This window comes from Channa argus, chromosome 19 (assembly GCF_033026475.1).
Source record: "Channa argus isolate prfri chromosome 19, Channa argus male v1.0, whole genome shotgun sequence".
Classification (NCBI taxonomy): Eukaryota; Metazoa; Chordata; class Actinopteri; order Anabantiformes; family Channidae; genus Channa; species Channa argus.
The window spans coordinates 20,216,180-20,236,157 of record NC_090215.1 but is presented as its reverse complement, the minus strand read 5'-3'; the positions used below and the strand labels follow the sequence as shown (position 1 = coordinate 20,236,157).

The following is a 19,978-nucleotide window of genomic DNA, read 5'->3' as shown; positions in this document are numbered from 1 at the left end:
TTTTCCTTCTAATTACATGTAGAATAAGATGTAGTGTGTTTGTCACCTATTAAAACAAGTCAAAATTAAACAAAATTATAAACTTTTCCAGTGATTCACGAGAACAAACACATGTAATATTAAAAATACAGATTTTATTTACTAAAATGACTTTGGTAAATAAGGGAGTAAACTACTTTAAATGATTCCAGAACTTCAGAACTTATCACCCCACATCAGTTTTACCGTTCTCTGTGGTTCCTGTGTGTGGAAGCGAATCCCTGGTCCAGCATCTGGTGGACGGACAGAGGGTGTCCACCACGTACTGGGTGGAGGCTGTTACAGCATCACATTGCTGAGCATGAAGTCATGATCACATATTATAGTCACAAATGGCTGCAATGTGTCAGTCCTGGCATAAATGTAATGACTTTCACAAGATTATGTGCATGAATAATTTAACTTAGATTTATTATACCTGCTGATAAATACTACTGCAGTAACAGTAGTCACAGTTAGTGATGCAGTATTACAGACCCTGTGGTCAGAGCTGCCTCAAAAACCCAGGTAACACCAACAAAGTTGCTTTGGTTTTGACAAAATGAGTCTCTGGTCATTTGTAGCATTGGTTTGCTAACACACATTAACACATGATTGTCAAATAGTACTTTGACACACGAACCCTTTTAGGGCCGAGGTGGAAAGTTGCTAATGAAACGGACGACTTCCCCACAGACCACAAGAATATTACCTCTGTGACATATGCTGCATGTCCTTGATGAAGCAAAGATTTCCAAGCAAATGATGTTTAATGTTTAATTTGTGCCTAACTGAAAGTGTCTGTCCAGTGTTTTTGACTGTTCAGGATAAAAAAATATCTTACACCAGCTGCAATTTTGTAAAACACCCAGTGCCATTTTGGTGCTTGCACCACAGGCGTGCACCTTCTCTCTATGCCTGCTCTTTTATAAAATGCTTTGGTGGGTTGTGTGAGATGATGGTTTATGTTGGAGGACCTGACAAAATAATCACTGTCAATCTTATCACCAGGTCTTAATCAGTTGATGGCGTTTGCTCTGTTGACGAGTAAAAGCCACTCAGCTTGCAGGTCAACAAACCCATCTCCATGACAACTGAGCAAGAGTTTGTAAGTTTGTAAGTATCAGTGTCAGGGAAGAAGTTTTCACGCATTTTATATAATAAAAGTAATTTCTTCTAATGGAAGAAATAACTGGCTGTGATTTCAGTAACTGTGAAGCGGCTGCACAGTGGAGTCTGAAATAGCTTTTGTATCTGCCAGCATGTCTACAGACATCAAGTCCCATAATATCACTGTAGCGAAGCAGTTTTATATCCTGCTCCACTCACCAGCCTCACTGAGGGTTAAAGCAAAGTGAAACAAAGCATGGAAGAAGCTCAGGGCTGCAGCAGACAAGTGCTGATTCCAGTTCAACCCCAGGGAAATCCCCCAAATACCCAAATATAACAGAATCTCAGACAACTTCATTAGAGGCTGGTAGCACAAGGAGGCAGAGATTTATTCTGTTCTGATAAAATGTAAACAGTGCAACAGTGGAGGTGAGAACAGAACAACCGCTGAAAACCTTTTATGGAAAAGAATTGTTGGGTGATGAGTTCTGAATCACAATGGGTGTTCTGCTTCCTCCAAGAGGTGTTGGAAAGGTTGGAGTCCGAGCTCTGCACAGGCCACATCAAACTGGGGGTGTAGAAACCTGCATAAAGAGCCTGAGGCAGCGACAGGAGAGACACAAGGTTCCTGTTAAATTCAACCTACTGTAACTACAGAACAGTAGAAGCTGCAAATGTGATAATAAAAAAGCTCAAATTTAAAATTTCTGTTCAAAGTACAGTAAGTATGGAAAAACAAATGGACTCAGACCATAAGAGATGATGGGAATGACAGCGACATTAACTAGAGCTGTTTTAGGAGGAAACATAAATAGGACAGGATGTACAGAAACAACATCGTTGATTAATTAATAATCATTATGACCATGTGGGACACAGAAGGCCATTGGTTGGTCATTACAGGCTGAGAGCAGACTGCAGAGATAAATCACTGTGAATAATCTGTGCATCAGACTCTGATGATGCTTTCATTGCTCTGATTGGACGTAACATTTAACACGATGCTTTAAAACAACTGTCGCCAACAAGCAAAGGGCCAGAAACAATTGAATTCATGAAAGGAAAATGTTTCACACCTTAATGAGAGGATATATTTAATCTCTTCTAAAGCATTCAGCATTTATTGATACCCACACTTTATACTGCATGAGTGAAATCATCACTCAGCGTGCACATGGAAGCAGCGCTAAGTGATGCTACGTGTCCAAACATCAGCATCTCCAACATTTAGGTTTAGTTAAAAATATTTAGCTACATTGAATATCATCTGTTTCGGCTCAGTGCTTATGTCACTTGTTCTCACCTACAAATTCTATTTACACACACAGTAACCTGTAATGATTGATAGGTTTAGGCACTGGCTCCCAACTGGATCTGGAATTGACTCGGTGGGATAGGGCTCCAACAGATCATCAGAGGATTTGTGCAGACGCTTCCTATCAGCCAGACGTTTGTGATGGTCAGACTGCAGTCACAGCCTGTTCAGTGATCAGCCTGTTTTAGTACATGGACGTGACTCTGATCATTTTGGGATTGAATAGGTCTCTGTACTGGAAGGTCTGGATGGTAGCTGCAGTGGACATATTGTCAGTCCTTGTTGTAACTGCTTCACCTCCCTTTGTGCTGGAGGAAGAGTCTGTGGTCTGATGAGAGAAAATTAAACTCTGAGCAAACACCTGGTGAACAGCAGCTACTGCTAATTACAACCTAACACCAACCCCAGACCTGATTCCTATAACACAGCCTTTGCTGCAGCAGCCCCCATATTCATCACATGTGTATCTGCAGTAGGTGTGTGCTGCGTGTCAGCAGTTGTAACGGAGCTAATGTAGAATGAATCCAGGGTGTCTCATATATCTGACTTCCTGTCCTGATGAGCCTCAGGTGGGGGGAGCAGCTCTCTGCTGCACAATTAAGTCATCAGAGAGAGGACAGGCTGTGTTAGCTGGCTATTTAAATTATTACACCACACACACATTCCAGTGCTGGAGAGGAAAGCTGCAGTCTTCTTTTCCTCTACTATCAGCAGTAGTGAGCCTTCGGAGACACACACACACTGTCATACTCACACTTTGCACTCAGACGTGTCTAATTAACATGTAGACGTCTTTATTAAGGTAATAGGCAGCCAGGCTCTTTTCTCATTACAGAGTGCTCAGGTTGAATCAGTGTTTGGAATCACTTCACCTCCCTGCTAGTGTTTAATCATGTCTGATGCCATTAAACATCTTGTGCAGTTTCTTTTTTTTTTATATGAAACCGTGGCTCTACAGAGAGAAAACGAGGAAAGGTCAGAGAGGCGTCGCAGTAACGAAGGGAAAACAACGAGCAGGTCAAACAGTCATTAAACAAATAATCAGCTGCTAATAAGACAAAATACAAGGAGGTTCAGCAGGGTGGTAATCACAGGATGCACAACGGACAGAGGTCGTAGTTACACCGACACGTCTATCACTACGTCACATTACAGGAGACAGATCGGTCTCGTGTGGCATCTGGGGCGTCGTCCAGAGGTGGTTGGTAGGACAAAAAGTCAAAAAGCAGGACTCTATGGGGTGGGGTACCATTTCAAATTCTCCCTGTTAAATGTACTTTAAGTCCAGAAGTATTAGTACTGCAGTGAGAAAGCGGACATCAATCTGACACTAAAACAGAGAAACACTTTAAAACTGGTCTCATCAACATTCATTTCATCTCTTCTGTTTACTATCCGACGCTTTAGTTAGCAGCAATTACGAGCAAATGTTGGAGGCCACAGGCCAGAGACACTTAACATTTTAAAAGGAAACAAGTTTTAACCGGTTTAATATTTGTGCTGTAAACAAATAGATGACAAACATTTGCAGTGACGAAGAAGAAACTAAGGACAAAGATCAGTGTTATTGTAAAAACAGCTGCTGGTAAAGGTGGAGCTGAAGTCATCACTTACTGTACTGACAGCTGTACAAATGTCTGTTATAATAATAATAATAATAATTCATTTTATTTATTAAGCTGTCTGATACACGGAGAAGGAAAACAAGTCCAATATTTGCCCCTTGAAATGGACCAGTAGACCAGTCAAGTGCACGTGGATCCAAGTTGTTCCTAAGAACAGTACTTATTCAAAGCTGATTCACTGTTAAATGGACTTAGACAGTTAACAGCGTTTCCCCCTCAGACAGCCGTTTGTTGTGCAGCTTCGCATTTTAATCACAGAAACGATGTAATAAAAATAACATTATGAAAACAGTTAATAAAATCAGGCCCAGCAGCACACGATGAGCCAAACAGCAGCACTGATGTGATGCACAAGCATTTCCTGTGCTGTGCTTTCAGTGATGTACACACAGTAACACACACTAACAAATTGTCCACCAATCCCACAGTTGTTGGTTCGATCCCTGGCTCCTCCGGTCACATGTCGAAGTGTCCTTGATTAAGACACTGAACCCAAACTAAACCAGCTGCTTAATTTGCAAACATTTATGTTTAAACTCTGTAATTTATGTCCCTAAATTGACCAAGTCGTTTTTTGAGCAGTTTCAACAGGAGCTGCTCCTGTGGGATAAATGATGACATGAATCACTTGTGTGTCTGAGAGTCAGTCCCACATAGTGGTGATGGGGCAGCATCACATGACCGATGATAATAGTGGAAAGAAACATACAGGTACCTTCCATTTATGTTGTTGTTGCCGTTTGCCGTGATCTCAACATTAATCTCTTCAAATGTTGCCATGGGTTTTGTTTATGTATATGTATATATTCATGAGGAAGAAATGTTTTAACAGAAAGACACAGGAAAGCCTGAAGTAGGACCTAAAGAGGCCTGTAAAGGTGAATCCACTGATTAGAGCAGCTTGAATCCCCTGGAACCCTCCAGTCTAACAGATCATGTTCACACTGAAGGCAAACACTAAGACATGTAAGACATAAAACGCAGAATTTGAAAAATGTATTTAAATTTCCAAAGTACCCTCACAATGTGTTGTAAAGCGTAAAGGGGATGATCGGTGTTCATCTTCAGTTCGTGGAGGAAAAATGGTTTTACCCCAACATTTCCTGGAGGTAGACAGATGGAGAGGCAGACAGACACTTAGATCTGCAGCAAGGAGAGCCAGATACACAACCACACACTGTGACAGGCTGTAATTGTAGATCAGTAAACACACACACACACATGCTGTGGTGCTTGTGGAGGTGTGGTGGAGTGGAGGGGATTTCCCTCCTTCTGCTGGCGATGTTCCGTGTCCCATTATCCAGTTTGTAGTCCAGGGAGGACACAGTTTATCCGCCCGTATGGAGCCCGTTTTAATGAAAAACACTGTGAAGGGTTAACACAGGCTTCTTAAGACAAACAGCTCAGGTGGTCTGTGCTACGAGCGTGAACATACGCAGTAATCCAGCGAGCGACGGGTCATTTTTCAGGTCCCGGTAATATCCACTAGTAGAGTTGAGCCACTGCCAAAGGTGGAGGACAGGGTGGAGGGGTGAGCATCCATCAAAAGACTTTCAAGCAGCAGACAGCAGTTTGTGTCCTACTGTGGACCAAAAACATGTACTTCAGTATTTTAACTTAAACTGAGACCTTTCCAGATGTTTCAGGGCCTAAAACTCAACTCCGGGGTCTTTCTGCCATAAGAAGGTTATAACACCATAATTGTTATTACAACCACAAGAAAAGCAGTTCAGAACACTAAAGCAAGCGAAAAGAACCTACAGAACTGGAACGTGATGGGCTGATAAGATCCTGATGACCGAGCGTTGTGTGCAGATTGTGCCGTGGCTCAATCTCCACCTGCTTTAGTGCTGTAATGAGAAGATTTGGGTGGGAAATGTACTGATCAGATCAGCTCGCTAACAAAGAAAAGAACCATGAATTAAATAACTCGTCACATCACACCAGCTGGAGCCAGGACGTCCAACATGGCTGCCAGGAGTCCTGTCTCATTTCCCCACAGAAATCCATGTGAGTCTCTCTCTTTACTCTTTCCCTTTCTGACTAACGCTCTCATTAGTCTAATCTGGGCTGATGTGCAGGGGCTGTTGGTTATGACTGTGCGGACGACAAAGTGTCTTAACCTTCGCTAAACAGAGGATCAGGCCACTGTGTGAACAGCTCCAGCCCCTCACCTCCCCGAAGCCCAGCCATTTCCACTAATCCACCTGTAATTATAGTCTGATCTCTGCAGCACAGCTGAACGGTGCACGGACACCTGCGTGTGTGTGTGTGTGTGTGTAGCTGTGAATGTGGGGAAAATGGCAGAAAGACAAACAGGAGGTGTTTTTCAGGGAAGCAGTAGGAAGCTGCGTCATATACCAAAGTATTTGTGTGTGTGTTTAATTTGGACATGGATTTATGTTAAAAACACAAAGAACTACAGTATTTGTGGAATCATGACTCATGTATTTGTGCATGTGTGTGTGTGCACCCACTCAGGCAGAATGATCCTGATTTCGAGGAAATGACGCCGTGTGAGCTGCTGTTTTTATCCGTGTCCTGCTTCCATTCTAAGAAGCGGTGCTTTGGCCTGCTGCAGGGTGGGAGTAGCTGCTGTCCAAACAGAGGGAACAGCACATAATCACCGCGCTGCTAATCACCGTGCCACAACGAATCCTCTAGCCACAGACGTGGACGGAGTCAGAGCACACGTAGCAGAAGCTGAAGTTTGCTCGTGTCAGTGCTCCCTCAGAGTCTGACTGTATTACCTACCTACCTGTGAACGGAGCAGAAATGATGACCGAACTGTGAGCGTGTGTACAGTGAGGAAGAAGCACCTGTAGCTGTGTGCGGGTCATTTCTTGGAGGTCGGGCTACACAAAGGCTGTCGTGTCGTGTTGGTGAAGCTTTTTAGACTATGTGCAGCCTGAAAGGAACAGCTGCATTTTTTGTTGTCTAATTTTCAACTTGCAAATAATTTAAAAAGACACTGGAATTGGACATAAACCAGAATGTGTAATGAAGTATTGGATTGTTTAACAGGTGGCTGCTATGGAGACAGATGATGAATACAGATATAGAAACATAATCGAACATGTGTCTTCATAAGGGCTGGCAGAATTGTCAGGACTGTAAATTAATGAAAATGTTTCTATAGTGATTATTGATTCTAAAATGAAGAATTCACTCTAAAGCGTTTATATGTTATGTGATGTCACAATGTCAGTGACAAAGCCTCAAAGTTGTAATAGTGGGACCAAGATGAAGTGATACAGCACTGGTAAGTGTGTGTGAGCCTCTCAGACCCACTATGAACTGAACTGTAGAGTAATTTTAGCTTCTTACAGAAGCAGCAGCTACACTGTCCAATGATACTGAGGTGAACTGATGGGAAACTGTGATTGTATTGTGTGAGTGTGATTCCTCTTCCCAGCCTGCACTTTCTCTCCGTGGAGACTTGGGACACTCCTACACAGCCTCTGCAATCCTTCACTTCTTGGTCCTGTCAGGGAAACGGATCCTGTCTCAGCATTGAAATCCAAACACAGCTACATGAACCCACACCTCACCAGCTGTTCGCTGCCAGTTTGTCCTTTTCCCTGCAGTCTGAGCTCTGCATATGTGGCCCAAAGCTTCCACAGAAAAGCAAGTCCTCACAACTGAGAAGCTGGGTGGGTTTCATTTGTCCTCAAAAATATTTGAAAATAGAGCTAAATGGTTGTGTTTATGTCATTTTTGCTCTTCTCATCCAAACCAAAGGATTCTGTATGATCACAAGGACCAGATTGTGTTGTGGGTCAGGGATGATCAGGCCTGAGTTTGCCCCCTTTGTGACTAACCTTTAAAATTCTCCAGACATACGAGTACAAGTAGGGAAGTATGTGAACGATGACACCGGTGATGCTACTGTGTGTGTGTGTGTGCCGTGGTAAACAGCGAGGATGTTCAAAGCTTGATTTCACCTGCAGCCTTGGAGGGCGAACTTACAACTTGCTCCTGTCATCAGGCAGCTTCAAATGACTAAAGTATGTTTTAGGTGGAGTCGGCTGCATAAAGTGGTTTGTGCAGGAGTTTTAATAAAACACTGCATCTTTATTTTGTGTTAAAGCTCCAGTGGGGCTACCGAAGGCAAGTCAGATTTGTTGCTTAATGCACCAATTACTCCTCTTCTACCACCTTCAAACACTCAGAAATCCAAAATAAATCAAAGCACTGGACCTAAACTGACTTTGAAGCGGGAACTGCACACTGACATCCATGTTAACACACCCTGATTTGTACTTGAAGTCAGATTAAATTGAACACAGTTTTTCCCTCTCATGCTGCTCTGTCTCTGTCTCTGGCGCTGACCCCCTCCCACCATATTGATCTATAATGGTTTGGTGAACCCAAGTGTTGCCTGGTTACTAATCACTCTGCATAATTTATGTCATTTTCATTACTAATTCAGGAGCGGGGCTCAATTACAGGCTGCAGCAGGCTGCTTCAGCACATATTGTTTCTGCAATCCATATTCATTACTAGAGGCCAATTCAAAGCAGCGCTCAGACCGCGGGGAGAGTCCCTGCTTAAGATTTCAGACACACTGTCTGCGCGCGGATTCAGAGTGACAATGAGTCAAACTGTTGCACAAAATGAGAATTTTCCATCATCAAGAGTCAGCACTTTGTAACTTTGTTAGAAAAAGTTGTGCACAGAGGCTCCAAAGAAGCGACGAGTGAAAAGAATATTTGATCACCACTGCTGCCGCCCACATGTTGTGTGCCCTTGAGCCAAACATTGAACCCACCACTGCCCTGCTCTGAAGCTCCACTGCCATCAGTGTGCATGAAAGGCTTTGTGAAGCACTTTGTCCTAGAGGTTTAAAAGTGCTGTATGTATTAAGCAAAGCCAAGTCTACTTATTTATATGGCATTTCGTATTCCGTAGAAGATTGTAGGTGCCTTCCATCACAAACTACACAAAAATGCGCGTGTGGTCTGCATTTACACTGCCTTGATGTTGGAGTCTCTGTAGGCCAGAGAGACACTGTGAAGTAAGGCTGTTTAAGGCTTGAGTCCGTTCTAAAATCATCATGCTAATGTAAGAGTCAGAGAGCAGTGATGATACAAGCAAATTTTCTCTTTGTTGCTGGGATTCGGACTGTGGCATCCTGCACAAGCTGAGGTCTGGAGTTTTAGCTGAGCAGACCAGTGATATCAGTTTTTGCTTGAAAGATTCATTTATTTCTAAGAAGTTGTTTGTATACTGATGGGCTTCTGACATAGAAGATCAGTGACGACCTAACATTTCTAGAATTGGAGAAAACTCACTTTCTGCACAGAGATTTGGCGTCAGTGTTTAGTCCCGTTCAGGAAAGTTGTGGAACTGAAGCATTTAACTACTGATTAAATATGAGGCTAAAGTTAGGGAAGTTTCCGTCACATGTCGATGAAAACATATAGCACAGTGGAATCTAATATTAGTGGACCAAGATAGAAACTTGACCAGTTCAAGAACTGCTTCATCAAGCTGCATGTTAAAGGAAGAATATGTAAATTTTAGTAAAACTTGTAGGATCCTGACTCGTCACAAGTCTTATGTACTGTATCCCAACATGAGGTGATTTTTTTTTTCTTACTTACGTAAACACATGGTACATGGATCCTGTCTGTATTTTCTGTTTTGAGTTAAGAACATTTTAGACTATTTAAACACACACATAAGCACAAATGAATAAGCACAGTGGCCAAGCTGAGAACTATTTATCTATTCGTATGAAAACGTAACATTTATCCATTTCTGGATACCAGCAACCGGTAATTAGATTTTCATCTGGATTCATCGAATGTGGTTTCTGTTTTTGTTTGTAGCAAAGATTTAATGACTGTAATTATTCTTGTCATGTTTAATGAAACATTTCATTCAGTCCAAATCCAATATATGTTAGTTATGGAAGTAATATCAGATTGTCATTTTGAAGTTAGACAAACACAGGTCCGTTTCCCCCTTTTTCCGCCTGTTTAATTCCCAGGTTGCTCTGCAGTCGTACAGCTGCCAGTGAGAGTTTCCATCTATGTCAAAGTGCTGGGGGACTGGAGAGGCTGCCAATAGTCCATTTAGGACCACTAATGGTGACGGATGAGTGTGTGGCTGTGTGAGATGTGGAGAGGTGAAAAGATGAGCCTCGGGGGCTTCGTATTAACTTGTTCCTCTAACTGGTCCAATACAGCAGCTGTCTGAAAGTGGAAGTGATGAAGGCACCACGTCTTCCTTCACATTCAAAACCAGCACGGGGTCTTTTATTTTGAAATGTAATCTGTTGCTGAGTAGATGTAACTATTTACATAAGTTGCCCCTGTTGCCTACATTCTTGGCTTGTAAAACCTTAAAACAGAAAGAAATGACAGGACCCCTCTCTACATATTCCATACAGTCAGGTCCATATATATATGGACAGTGGTGGAGTTTTATCACTGTGGCCCTGTCTTCGCTTCTAGTCGATGGAAATCTGACAGCATGTGCTCAAAGTGCAAAAGGGATGAACGACATGGAAATGTAACCCACTTTTATACACGAAGCCCCAATTTTAGGGCCGTAAAAGTATTTGGACAAACCAATAAGTGTAAATTGACCGTTTTAATGCTCTAAGTGCAAAGCTTTTGCAGACATTGACTCGGAACCCTGCTGCTATTCCACCAGGCTCTTACAGCAGCTGTGGGTCCCTGTTGCGTTTGCAGCCTGCTAGCATTAGCTGCTAGCATTAGCTGCCTGCATTAGCTCTGCCTGCTAGCATTCGCAGACTGTAACAATAAGTGCCTGTGCAGCATGAGTGCACAGCCAATTAAGAGTTAAAAAGCAAACAAAGTCGGGGGGCTTCCAAAAATGAGCAATCCTACAATTTGACATTTAGAATAAAACTGAATGAACCTGACATCATTAGGATGGTGTAAAAGAGGCAAAGTGAAGAGGAAGAGGACAATAGAAAAAGTAACGACAGGCTGGATTAATGAGGGAACCAGGTCAAGAGGATAAGTGGATAAAACGCGAGAGTGATGGACTGCATCTTAACACGGGCAGCTACTGTAGAATAAAGTGCAGGTGGAATTAAAAGAGACAAAGGAGGAGAAATGATGAGGTGAGAAATAGAAGAGGAAGAAAAGATTGAACCTGAAAGGAGGTGGAAAAGATGAATGAGGGAACGTGAAGTTAGGGGATGAATAGCACAGGGGGAAGAGAGGGATGGAATGACTTGAAAAATGTAACACAGAGGGCAGGATGTGATGGAAGGAGAAGAGAGGGGAAGAAAGTGTAATTGAAAGAGGAGACGAGCGACAGGCAGGGAGGGGATGAGAAATGGGAGGGAATCAGAATGAAAGTGTGACAAATGATCATAATGTCATAATGAAGCTCCAACATAAAGAAAATCAAACAAATGCATTTTAAATCCACTAAAATCAGCACAAGTTTCAGTAATAATCCATCACGTTTGAAACTTAACAAAGTCGACAGTGTCATGTCCAGCAGGGACTGAGCATCATCCCACTGCAGCTTCGGTCCAGTTGTGCCTCTTATTTATCGCTGAATTAACTAGTAATGTCACCTGAGGTTATTTTACCTTCATATTCCTGTGTGGACTCTGGGGGCAGTCATCCATGGACCACAGGGTCAGTGGTTCGATCCCCAGTCCCGGCTATATGTTGAAGCGTCTCTGGGCAAGACACTGAAACCCCAACAGCCCATTCCCCTCCCCAGCTGTGCAGTCAGGAAAGGTGACCCTGAACTCACGGGATAAGACGCAGGGACAAAAAATATCCTGTGTGGATTCTACAGTCCATGTTGTCCACACTTCTGATGAAGTCTGTGCTTTGATGTCTTTTTTCCTTTTTAGCAAAAGTTGGTGCGTTTATTAAACACCAGTTGCTGCCGTGTTTGTCGCGGCATAAAAACACTTGAGAATTTCAGTTCTTGTGTGATTTGCTGAACTGCAGTGGACTGATGAGGATTAAACAGTCCAGAAGCTAAACAGTTTGTATTTGTATCGGGACATTTAAAAATATTAGAAACACCTTTGTGTATAATGCAGGGAGGATGAACTACAGCCTCCAGTGATCTATACTCAGCACCTGTCTCCAATCGACTGTTACACAGGTAACTGCCAACTGAGAAGGTTTTTACTTTTCACTGGAATTTTGATGTTTTCCTGCCCATTTACTTTCCACATCAGTGTGTAAACAGGTGCCACATTACTCACACACATACTGTATATGTCACTGATGTCATCACCTGTCATGTGATCATGGAACAATGATGTCATCACCAGACGGCAATTCAGCTACACACAGACACACAACCACCCTTAGTGTTCCTGATTGGGCAAGGGGGGGGGGCTGGCAGTGCAGAGATGTGAGTAAAAGGAGGGAGGGCGGCGGTTGTCTCATCACACACACACACAGACAGACACACACACACTCTCACGGAGCAGTGTTTGCACTTGGGCCATCTATCCTCACTGTGTGCTGTGCAATCTGTTTTGGCTGACGTCTTTGTCACACTGCTCTGCTCTCACACACACACACACACACACACACACCATCCATTCAGACTGACCCTCAAGCATCACTCCAGTGTCTTTGCCACCTCTCTTCTCGGCTGCTTGTACGTCAGTGTCTCATGCGTCAGATGTGAGCTTTCTGATGTTGTAAGCTCTTCGTTAGCCCCGCTGTCAGTTAATCTGCCGACAGCCCTGGATGATGTGCAGCATCTCAGACTTTCACTGTTGATCCCTGTGGTTGATATGATCCAGATGGGCTGACAGGCTCAAGATCCTCTGATGTGATGCACTGAAATGCAAAGGCTCCCTTCTAAGAGAGCCAGAGTCTGAGGAAAACACGCTCACAGAGGGCTCAGAAACCTAGCAGCTGCTGGACGGCTGTGGAGAAATGAGCAGGTTTTAGAGCAAACCTTTGCTGGTGGAGATGAGCTGTGCATAGCCTAACCTCCACATATGACCTTCACAGGCAGTTTATAGACCAGTCCTACAAGCTTCTGTAGTATTTACTGTTTGCAGGCCAGTCATAACCTTGGCTCTGACTGAGCCTCAAACCTCCTGTCATAAACAGTCCAACACCTGCAGTGTGTCAGGTTTCCATGTTATTGTCTTTATTGTTTCTATTTAATTTAAATCAGTTTTCAGACATTCAACCCCTAGTTTATCCACAAATTCTGTATCCCAAACATCCAGGAAAGGAACCAGATTTACACACTGAGACTATGTATGTACAGTACTACTACACAGCCAGAACATCCAGTAGCAAAATGAGGCATATCAATGCTACGTTTCTGTTTCTCTGACATGCTGATGTCACATTAACATGGTTAATGATCAGTAAGTAAAGTTAAAAGGAGCCTTTTTTGCATTTTGTGTGCAGTTCATTTCATTTATTGAATGCTAACTGGTAATATGCAAATGCACAATAGGAGTCATAAGAAGAATATACTGTGTGGTTTAAATGTGCCTGTAGACAGTTGATTTTTATTTTAATTTTTTTACCATAATTGCAAAAACTGAAATAAAAAGTTCAGGAAATTGAGTTAAGCTTGTTTTCTAGCTACAGGTCATTTCTGTGGCTGACAGCATTTGTACATATCAGACATTGCAACTAACAGCACCGTCGTGTTTGGTTCTGCAAACTCTCAGCCAGGATTATTATGAGGTGTAATCCTCACCTCCAATCTGCAGGTTTCTTTAAAAGAGACTTTGTATAACACTCCTCTGTTCAAGAGGACACTGTGTAGTGGAACAGCCTCGGAATATCTGAAATTTCCACTTTCTTATGAGAAATCCTCTGTTTGCTTTAGTGTTACTCTTATTTTTTTGGATACATTTCCGCTCACATTAATAATCAATCAGGTTGTCTTGCAGAAACCTGCAGCCATTATGATTACAAGTGGTGTTTACTATCACGGTTGTCTATGTCTATGTAATCATTGCACTTAATCATAATCCTGCAGCATAAAACCACAACCACCACCGCACATCCTTTAATAATGCAATCATAAATATATTCATGGCAAATATAATTAGGAGAAATGAAGACAGATGTGGAGAGCGGAGGAGCGAGAGAGAGAGAGAGAGACGAAAAACTGCATTATCGAGGGGGAATTGAAACCAGACGGAAGGTAAAAAAAAAATAAATTAAATGAAAAAATATGAATCAATATGATGGAGAGGAAAAGGGAGGGAGGAGAAAAGGGGAGTGGCAGGAATGCGTAGGAGCTGAAGTAAGAAAGACATGGATGAGGACTTAGCAAAAAACTGTGGGAAAATTTCAATATTTGTTGTTTTTATAAGATGAAACCTGCTCATACAATCAGTTTGTGTTGAAGAAATAACAATGGTGGATGAGACAAAGGATGAGAAGTGAGAGGGGCTGCAAAGAAAATGAGAGGAATAAAAAGTGACGAGTGGTTGGGTTTGCAAAAATAAATGCAAGAAGACGTGAAAGATTTTGAAGAGACGGACCAAAAAAGATTTGGCAAATAAGAAAAGGGAAAACAAAGTGGGAAGAACACAACGGCAGGAGGATCAGATTGATTGTGGGTTATCATGAAGTGGAGATTTATTCTAGTGTGTTCCTTCATCTGCGACCCCTCGACCCTGCGCTCATTAGCATAGAAACCACATTCCCCAGCTGCTGATTGGACCCAGAACAACGAGACCCGGATACAAAGGAAGCCTGTGTGTTTGCTTGCACGGCGCTTTGTGGGCTCGTGCACACACCTGAGGAGGGCAGGCAGGTCACACATCATCATAACAAGCAGAAGCATTTCCAATCAAAGCAGGTCATTCTTCCACTTGTTTCATGTTTTCATGCTCGTAGGTGTGTTCATCCATTACAGCAGAGCCATTTAAAAAGCCCCCGCCCTCGAAAATGGACAGATTACGCCCTGAACCCGTCCTCCTACCCCTGCACACTATTAATCAATTCTGCAGATTTATGGAAAAGCGATGATAAAGAAAACTGCTTGGTTTTCTAGCATGGAACCATCTCTAACGTGGCCTAATGGGGCAAACTCAGTCGGCTCTGAAGGTTTTATGGGATAGAAACCTCACTGCACCTAATACACTGACTTTGAATCGAGGTGTTTAACCCGCTGTTACACCTAAACCCAAAATCATCCACACACCCTGAACTTTAGGACTGTGTTCAGAACCTGATAGTAATCTGCATCAGACTGATCGATTACCTGCTCCGTACGAGTGATACACTGACCAACTGAATCTGCCTAAAAGCTGTGATCCTCCATTGATTTCACCTCTTTGCTGATGAGGAGGAGGAGGATGACGACGAGGCTCAGATTTATTTAAACCCTTCACATGTGCTCATAATAACAGATACTCTCCCAGTTTAGATGTAAGTTACTGCCCTTTTTACAGATTCAGGTTCAGGTTCAAAGACCTTTATTAATCCCGACGGATGTAGTTTTTCCTTTTCAGAGCTGCTCTCTGTCTGAAACAACAGAAAGGGGAAAGGTCTGCACCGTGTTTGTGGGTCGTTTTTTGCAGAAAAAACAGATCCAACAATGATTCCCCATTTCATAAAACCCTGAGCTGTAAACACACACACTCTAATGACTTTGGTCATCTTGTCCTCGAGTCCAAACTTTAAATTTCTCGATGGTTTTGGACCAAATACATCTAAAATGTGACATTTCCATCAATCTCAGCTGTACAGTAGTATAAGCTATGTAAGTAGTAAGGAAAGATATGCAACATGGTAAATATTAGTAAGTGTTAGCATTTAGCTCAATGCCCCACTGTGCCTAATTCCAGCTGCAGACTCTTATTTTGAAACTGCATGTCTCTGTTGTAATCAGTAGCTGTTTCTTCACTTTATTTAACCATTTGCCATCAAACACAGGCACAAAAACATGGATATCAGGTCTCTGATAAAGAAAACTTTTAGAGGTTTTCTGAACCTTTCTTCAGTATTTAAAGGAAAATTCACTTCAAACTGTAGTTAAATTCAGGATTAAATCCCAGATGTTTCTCTCTCTGGCTGATTGTTTTTTGTTGTGTTTCCTAAGCTGTGGATCGTGACCCAGACAGAGGTCACAGGCTCAGTGTCTGGACGGTCCACAAATCAGAGAGAAAACAGGATTGTCTCAATTAGTCTTTGTCCCAGAGAGAGAAGCCACTTCTCTCTCATGTGGGTCCCAGGCCGAAAACGGCCCAAATCCTTGGAATTACCTTTAATCCTTTATTCCGCCGAGTGTTTGCCCTTTTCTTTGACCTGCATTACAACGGCGGAAGAGTTTGGTTCTGAAGCGAGAAATTAGCTGTTTGAAAAACGACGCTGTCTGCGGCAGAATGATTGATAGGACAAAGTAAAGATGGAGCCGCCTGAAGGACAGGGACTGACTTCAGCTGACTGTGTTGCAGAATGTGTGTTTAACTGAAAGGCTACTTCAACTGTTTCATGTGGTTTTTCATGATATAGTATAAGGTCACAACTTTACAGTGATAGAATTAAGAAAATATGAAATTAAAGATGGCAGATACAGGAAAAAAACTTTATAAACATCTACACATTTTCCTACATGGTTTGTCAAAGCAAACTCTTGCGAACAAACTCTAAAAATGACAATGATCCAGTGCTGAATATGACTCCATCATCTTACTATGAGGTCTGTTACCTACATTTATTTCCTTGAGGTTTTTCCTCAAGAAAACATCAGTAAAAGGTTTTTCTCTTTTAATCTTAACCCCTTTGTTTACATGTTGCTTAGGGTCAAAGGTCATCAGCTTAGGTCTGCATCCTCTGCATGGGTGAGGGCCCCTAAGCATCACCTTATAGCCATGCATGCTGCCTTCAGGGACTCACACTCACCTCTGCACATGGTGAACGGGAAAACTGAGACTTTTTCCTTCTCTGCAGATCAATAAAGTATCAAAATAAGTGAAGAAACAGTAGCAATACTGTGTGTGTCTGTGTGTGTGTGTGTGTGTGTGTGTGTTGAAGCCTGTGGGAGTCTGAGGCGGTCAGATAAGGTTGTATAGATTTATCGACAGCATTAAGTTGAAGTGTTGAATAATATAGAGGAGTCCGCTGAGGTAACCCAAGCACCTGCTACCTTCTGTCACACACACATACACACACACAGACACACACACACACACACACACACGGTGGATGGTCTATAGCTGTGGGGACAGTGTTTCTGGACACGCATCACTGCCTCCTCACCTGAACCTTAACCATCACACGCAGGGTTTAGTACTGAACTTCGTTGCTTTTATGGCACCGACTGAATTGTATAAATAATTGTTTCGAGTATTGATTCATTTCATCAGTGTCACTTGCTGCTGTCTGTCCTGCACTGAAACCTGTTTCTGTCTTTATTTTGTACCTGTGTTTCTGTCATCTGGTGATCTGAAGGCTTCAGTTCCACCTTTTATACATGAATTAGAAGATTCATGCTAAGTGTTGTTCGGGTTCAGGTACTGGTGCTGAACAAAGATTCCCAGTCCAACCTAAACACGGCTGACTGACGTTTTGAGAGGACAGGACAAAATGTCCTCACAACAGTGGCATCAAGGGAAGACGTGTCCACGCCAACAGTGTGTTTCTACATAACTCGATTGTTTCCTCAGACTGACACTGAGTAAAATCTGTAGTAGCACTGATGACGGATTATTCTGAGCAGAGCTGCTCTCTTCTGTTTGGTTTCTCCCAGGTTTATAGAGGATGACGGCTTCATTTCAGGCCTTTTTTGTTGCTGTTGTTGTGACTTGGTGAGAGTCTCGTCCCGTCACGTTTGTGTTCTGACACCAAAAGCTCTGCAGGGTGTCAGTGCTAGAACAAGTGACAAGAAACCGCTTCTGTTCTGCCTCAGCAGACATGCGATTCTGACTGTATGACAATTTGCTACATGCATAACTATCTTTTTTAAGTAGTGGTAGCAAGTGTAGATTTCTGGCCACGGGGCTTCCGTCACCTTTGGCATATTATCACCTAATAAAGCGATTGTGGCTACAGTAACATATTCATATTCATATTATTCATCGAGCAGACACAGAGTAACATTCTCATTTAGTGGAATCACAGTCCAACATTTGCATCTTTAGCTGCTAAATGCTCCGTGTAGACGTCCCAAGTCATGTCGTCAGGATGGGGCTGGACTTTGTTCCTCTAGCTTCAGAAACTCAAAGCAGGCCCTAAGTTGTTTCCTTCAGATTTTTTAAATTTTTATTCCATATTTGAGACCAATCCCCAACCACCTCACCGCAAGCTGCTGGAAGCTGAAACCCTCATAATTTTAACAACAGCCATTACATTTTTGGCATCAAAGTACAGCTCCCATGACATAAATAGAACAATGTGGCAGAGTGGATACTTACAGTACATGTATATACTGGTATAATCATTTAAACTCTGTCCTCTGTAAAACCTTCTACAGGGTCTTGTCCTCTCTTCTAAGCAGTCTGAACTTGCTGTGCCCATCCATTTGTCAGTGGACCCTTTTCTGTGAAGCCATGGTGTTTAGCCCGTGTGGTGTTTTTTCACTTTGCTGTTTTTCACAAAGCCTGTCCTACTTATCTTAAGACACAATTTAAATTTCACAACATACCGTGGCAGAAGGTTCCAATCGTGGATTTGTTGTTGGCGATGTGACAAATGTCCGTGTTGGTTGTTGAACAGGGTTTTCTTACTTCTGGAACACAACATACATCAGCTCTATACAGTGGTCTCTTTAGTATTTGCTTGATGCTGCTGCTGGATCCTCTGAAGCAGAGCTTACATGGTAACAGTTCATCATTTGTTGTGTGTTTTGGCAGCGGGGGCGGCCAACAAGCTGGGCTGGGCGTTCGGTCTTGGTCTGGAGAGACTAGCCATGGTCCTCTACAGCATCCCAGACATTCGGCTGTTCTGGAGTCAGGACGACCGCTTCCTCAAACAGTTCCGAGTGCAGGACATCCACCAGCCCATCTGCTTCCAGGTACCAACACACAAACAAAATGGGCCCAGTCCCAATACAACCACTTACGCATAACCATCAATTAGGATTCTTCAAATCTTTACTATTTCCCATATTTTTCTCCAGTTTTTGCATTTTTGGGGGGAATTATTTCTTTTGTTTGACGGGTTGATGACAGAGGATGTGATTAATACTAAGGCCCACAATGGCTTCAAATAATAACGTTAACCATCAGATTACTTAGTTTAATGTTGTTTGACTTATATTTCTCAATGCCAGGACCATAAGCAAACTTTCTAATTTCTCCGACTAAGGTCAACATTTGGTAGTTAGTTTTTAACACCAACCTACTTTTTGTGCATCTGTTCAGAGGAGCAACGCAAAGATACAGGTGTGGGAGTAAAAATGAAGAAATGGGATTGACCTAAAGCTGCCACACTGACTAAACATGCAGTGTAAAGACTCCACTGCAGCAGGAACGTTTCTCTCACGTCTCCACAAATGTTAAATGAAGTCGAGTACAATACTACTACTACTACAACACAGTGTACATGAAACCGATGAATTTGGAGGTAAACTGGATGATGCTGGACTCGGTTGCAGTAATTATTGAGTCCAGTCAGGATCTTTGTTTTGAGTCCAAAAACCCTGCAGCAGCATCAGTGATGTGAGAGCAAGTAGACAAACCTGATTTTCATATTGTAGTACTTCTAGAAACAGTACAAAGAAAGTATGAAGACTGATGTAATCTGACCTTTCCATGACTTCTCTTTCCCTTTGTTTCCTTTCCCCGTCCTTTTTATTATTCCATGTGTTGAGTCGTCCATTTGTCTCCCTGCTTGAATGAACATTCAGCTGATTATTTACACTCAGTAACCTCTGCCTTCAAACACTTCCATCTCCCTCCATCAAACTCCCGTTAAAGTGAAGCCAACATTATTCTAAGGAAACTGCTTGCTTCTGTTAA

The 19,978-nt window shown here is 42.5% G+C and overlaps 1 protein-coding gene across 3 annotated transcripts in view; it reads left to right on the top strand.

Annotated features, from left to right (window-relative positions):
* Nucleotides 1-19,978, top strand: part of fars2 (phenylalanyl-tRNA synthetase 2, mitochondrial) — a 101,911-nt gene that overhangs the window by 50,559 nt on the left and 31,374 nt on the right. For all 3 annotated transcript variants that reach the window (XM_067485432.1, XM_067485434.1, XM_067485433.1), the window contains one exon: nucleotides 18,872-19,032. In XM_067485432.1, the coding sequence (XP_067341533.1) occupies nucleotides 18,872-19,032 (161 nt within the window). The remainder of the gene's footprint in view (nucleotides 1-18,871; nucleotides 19,033-19,978) is intronic.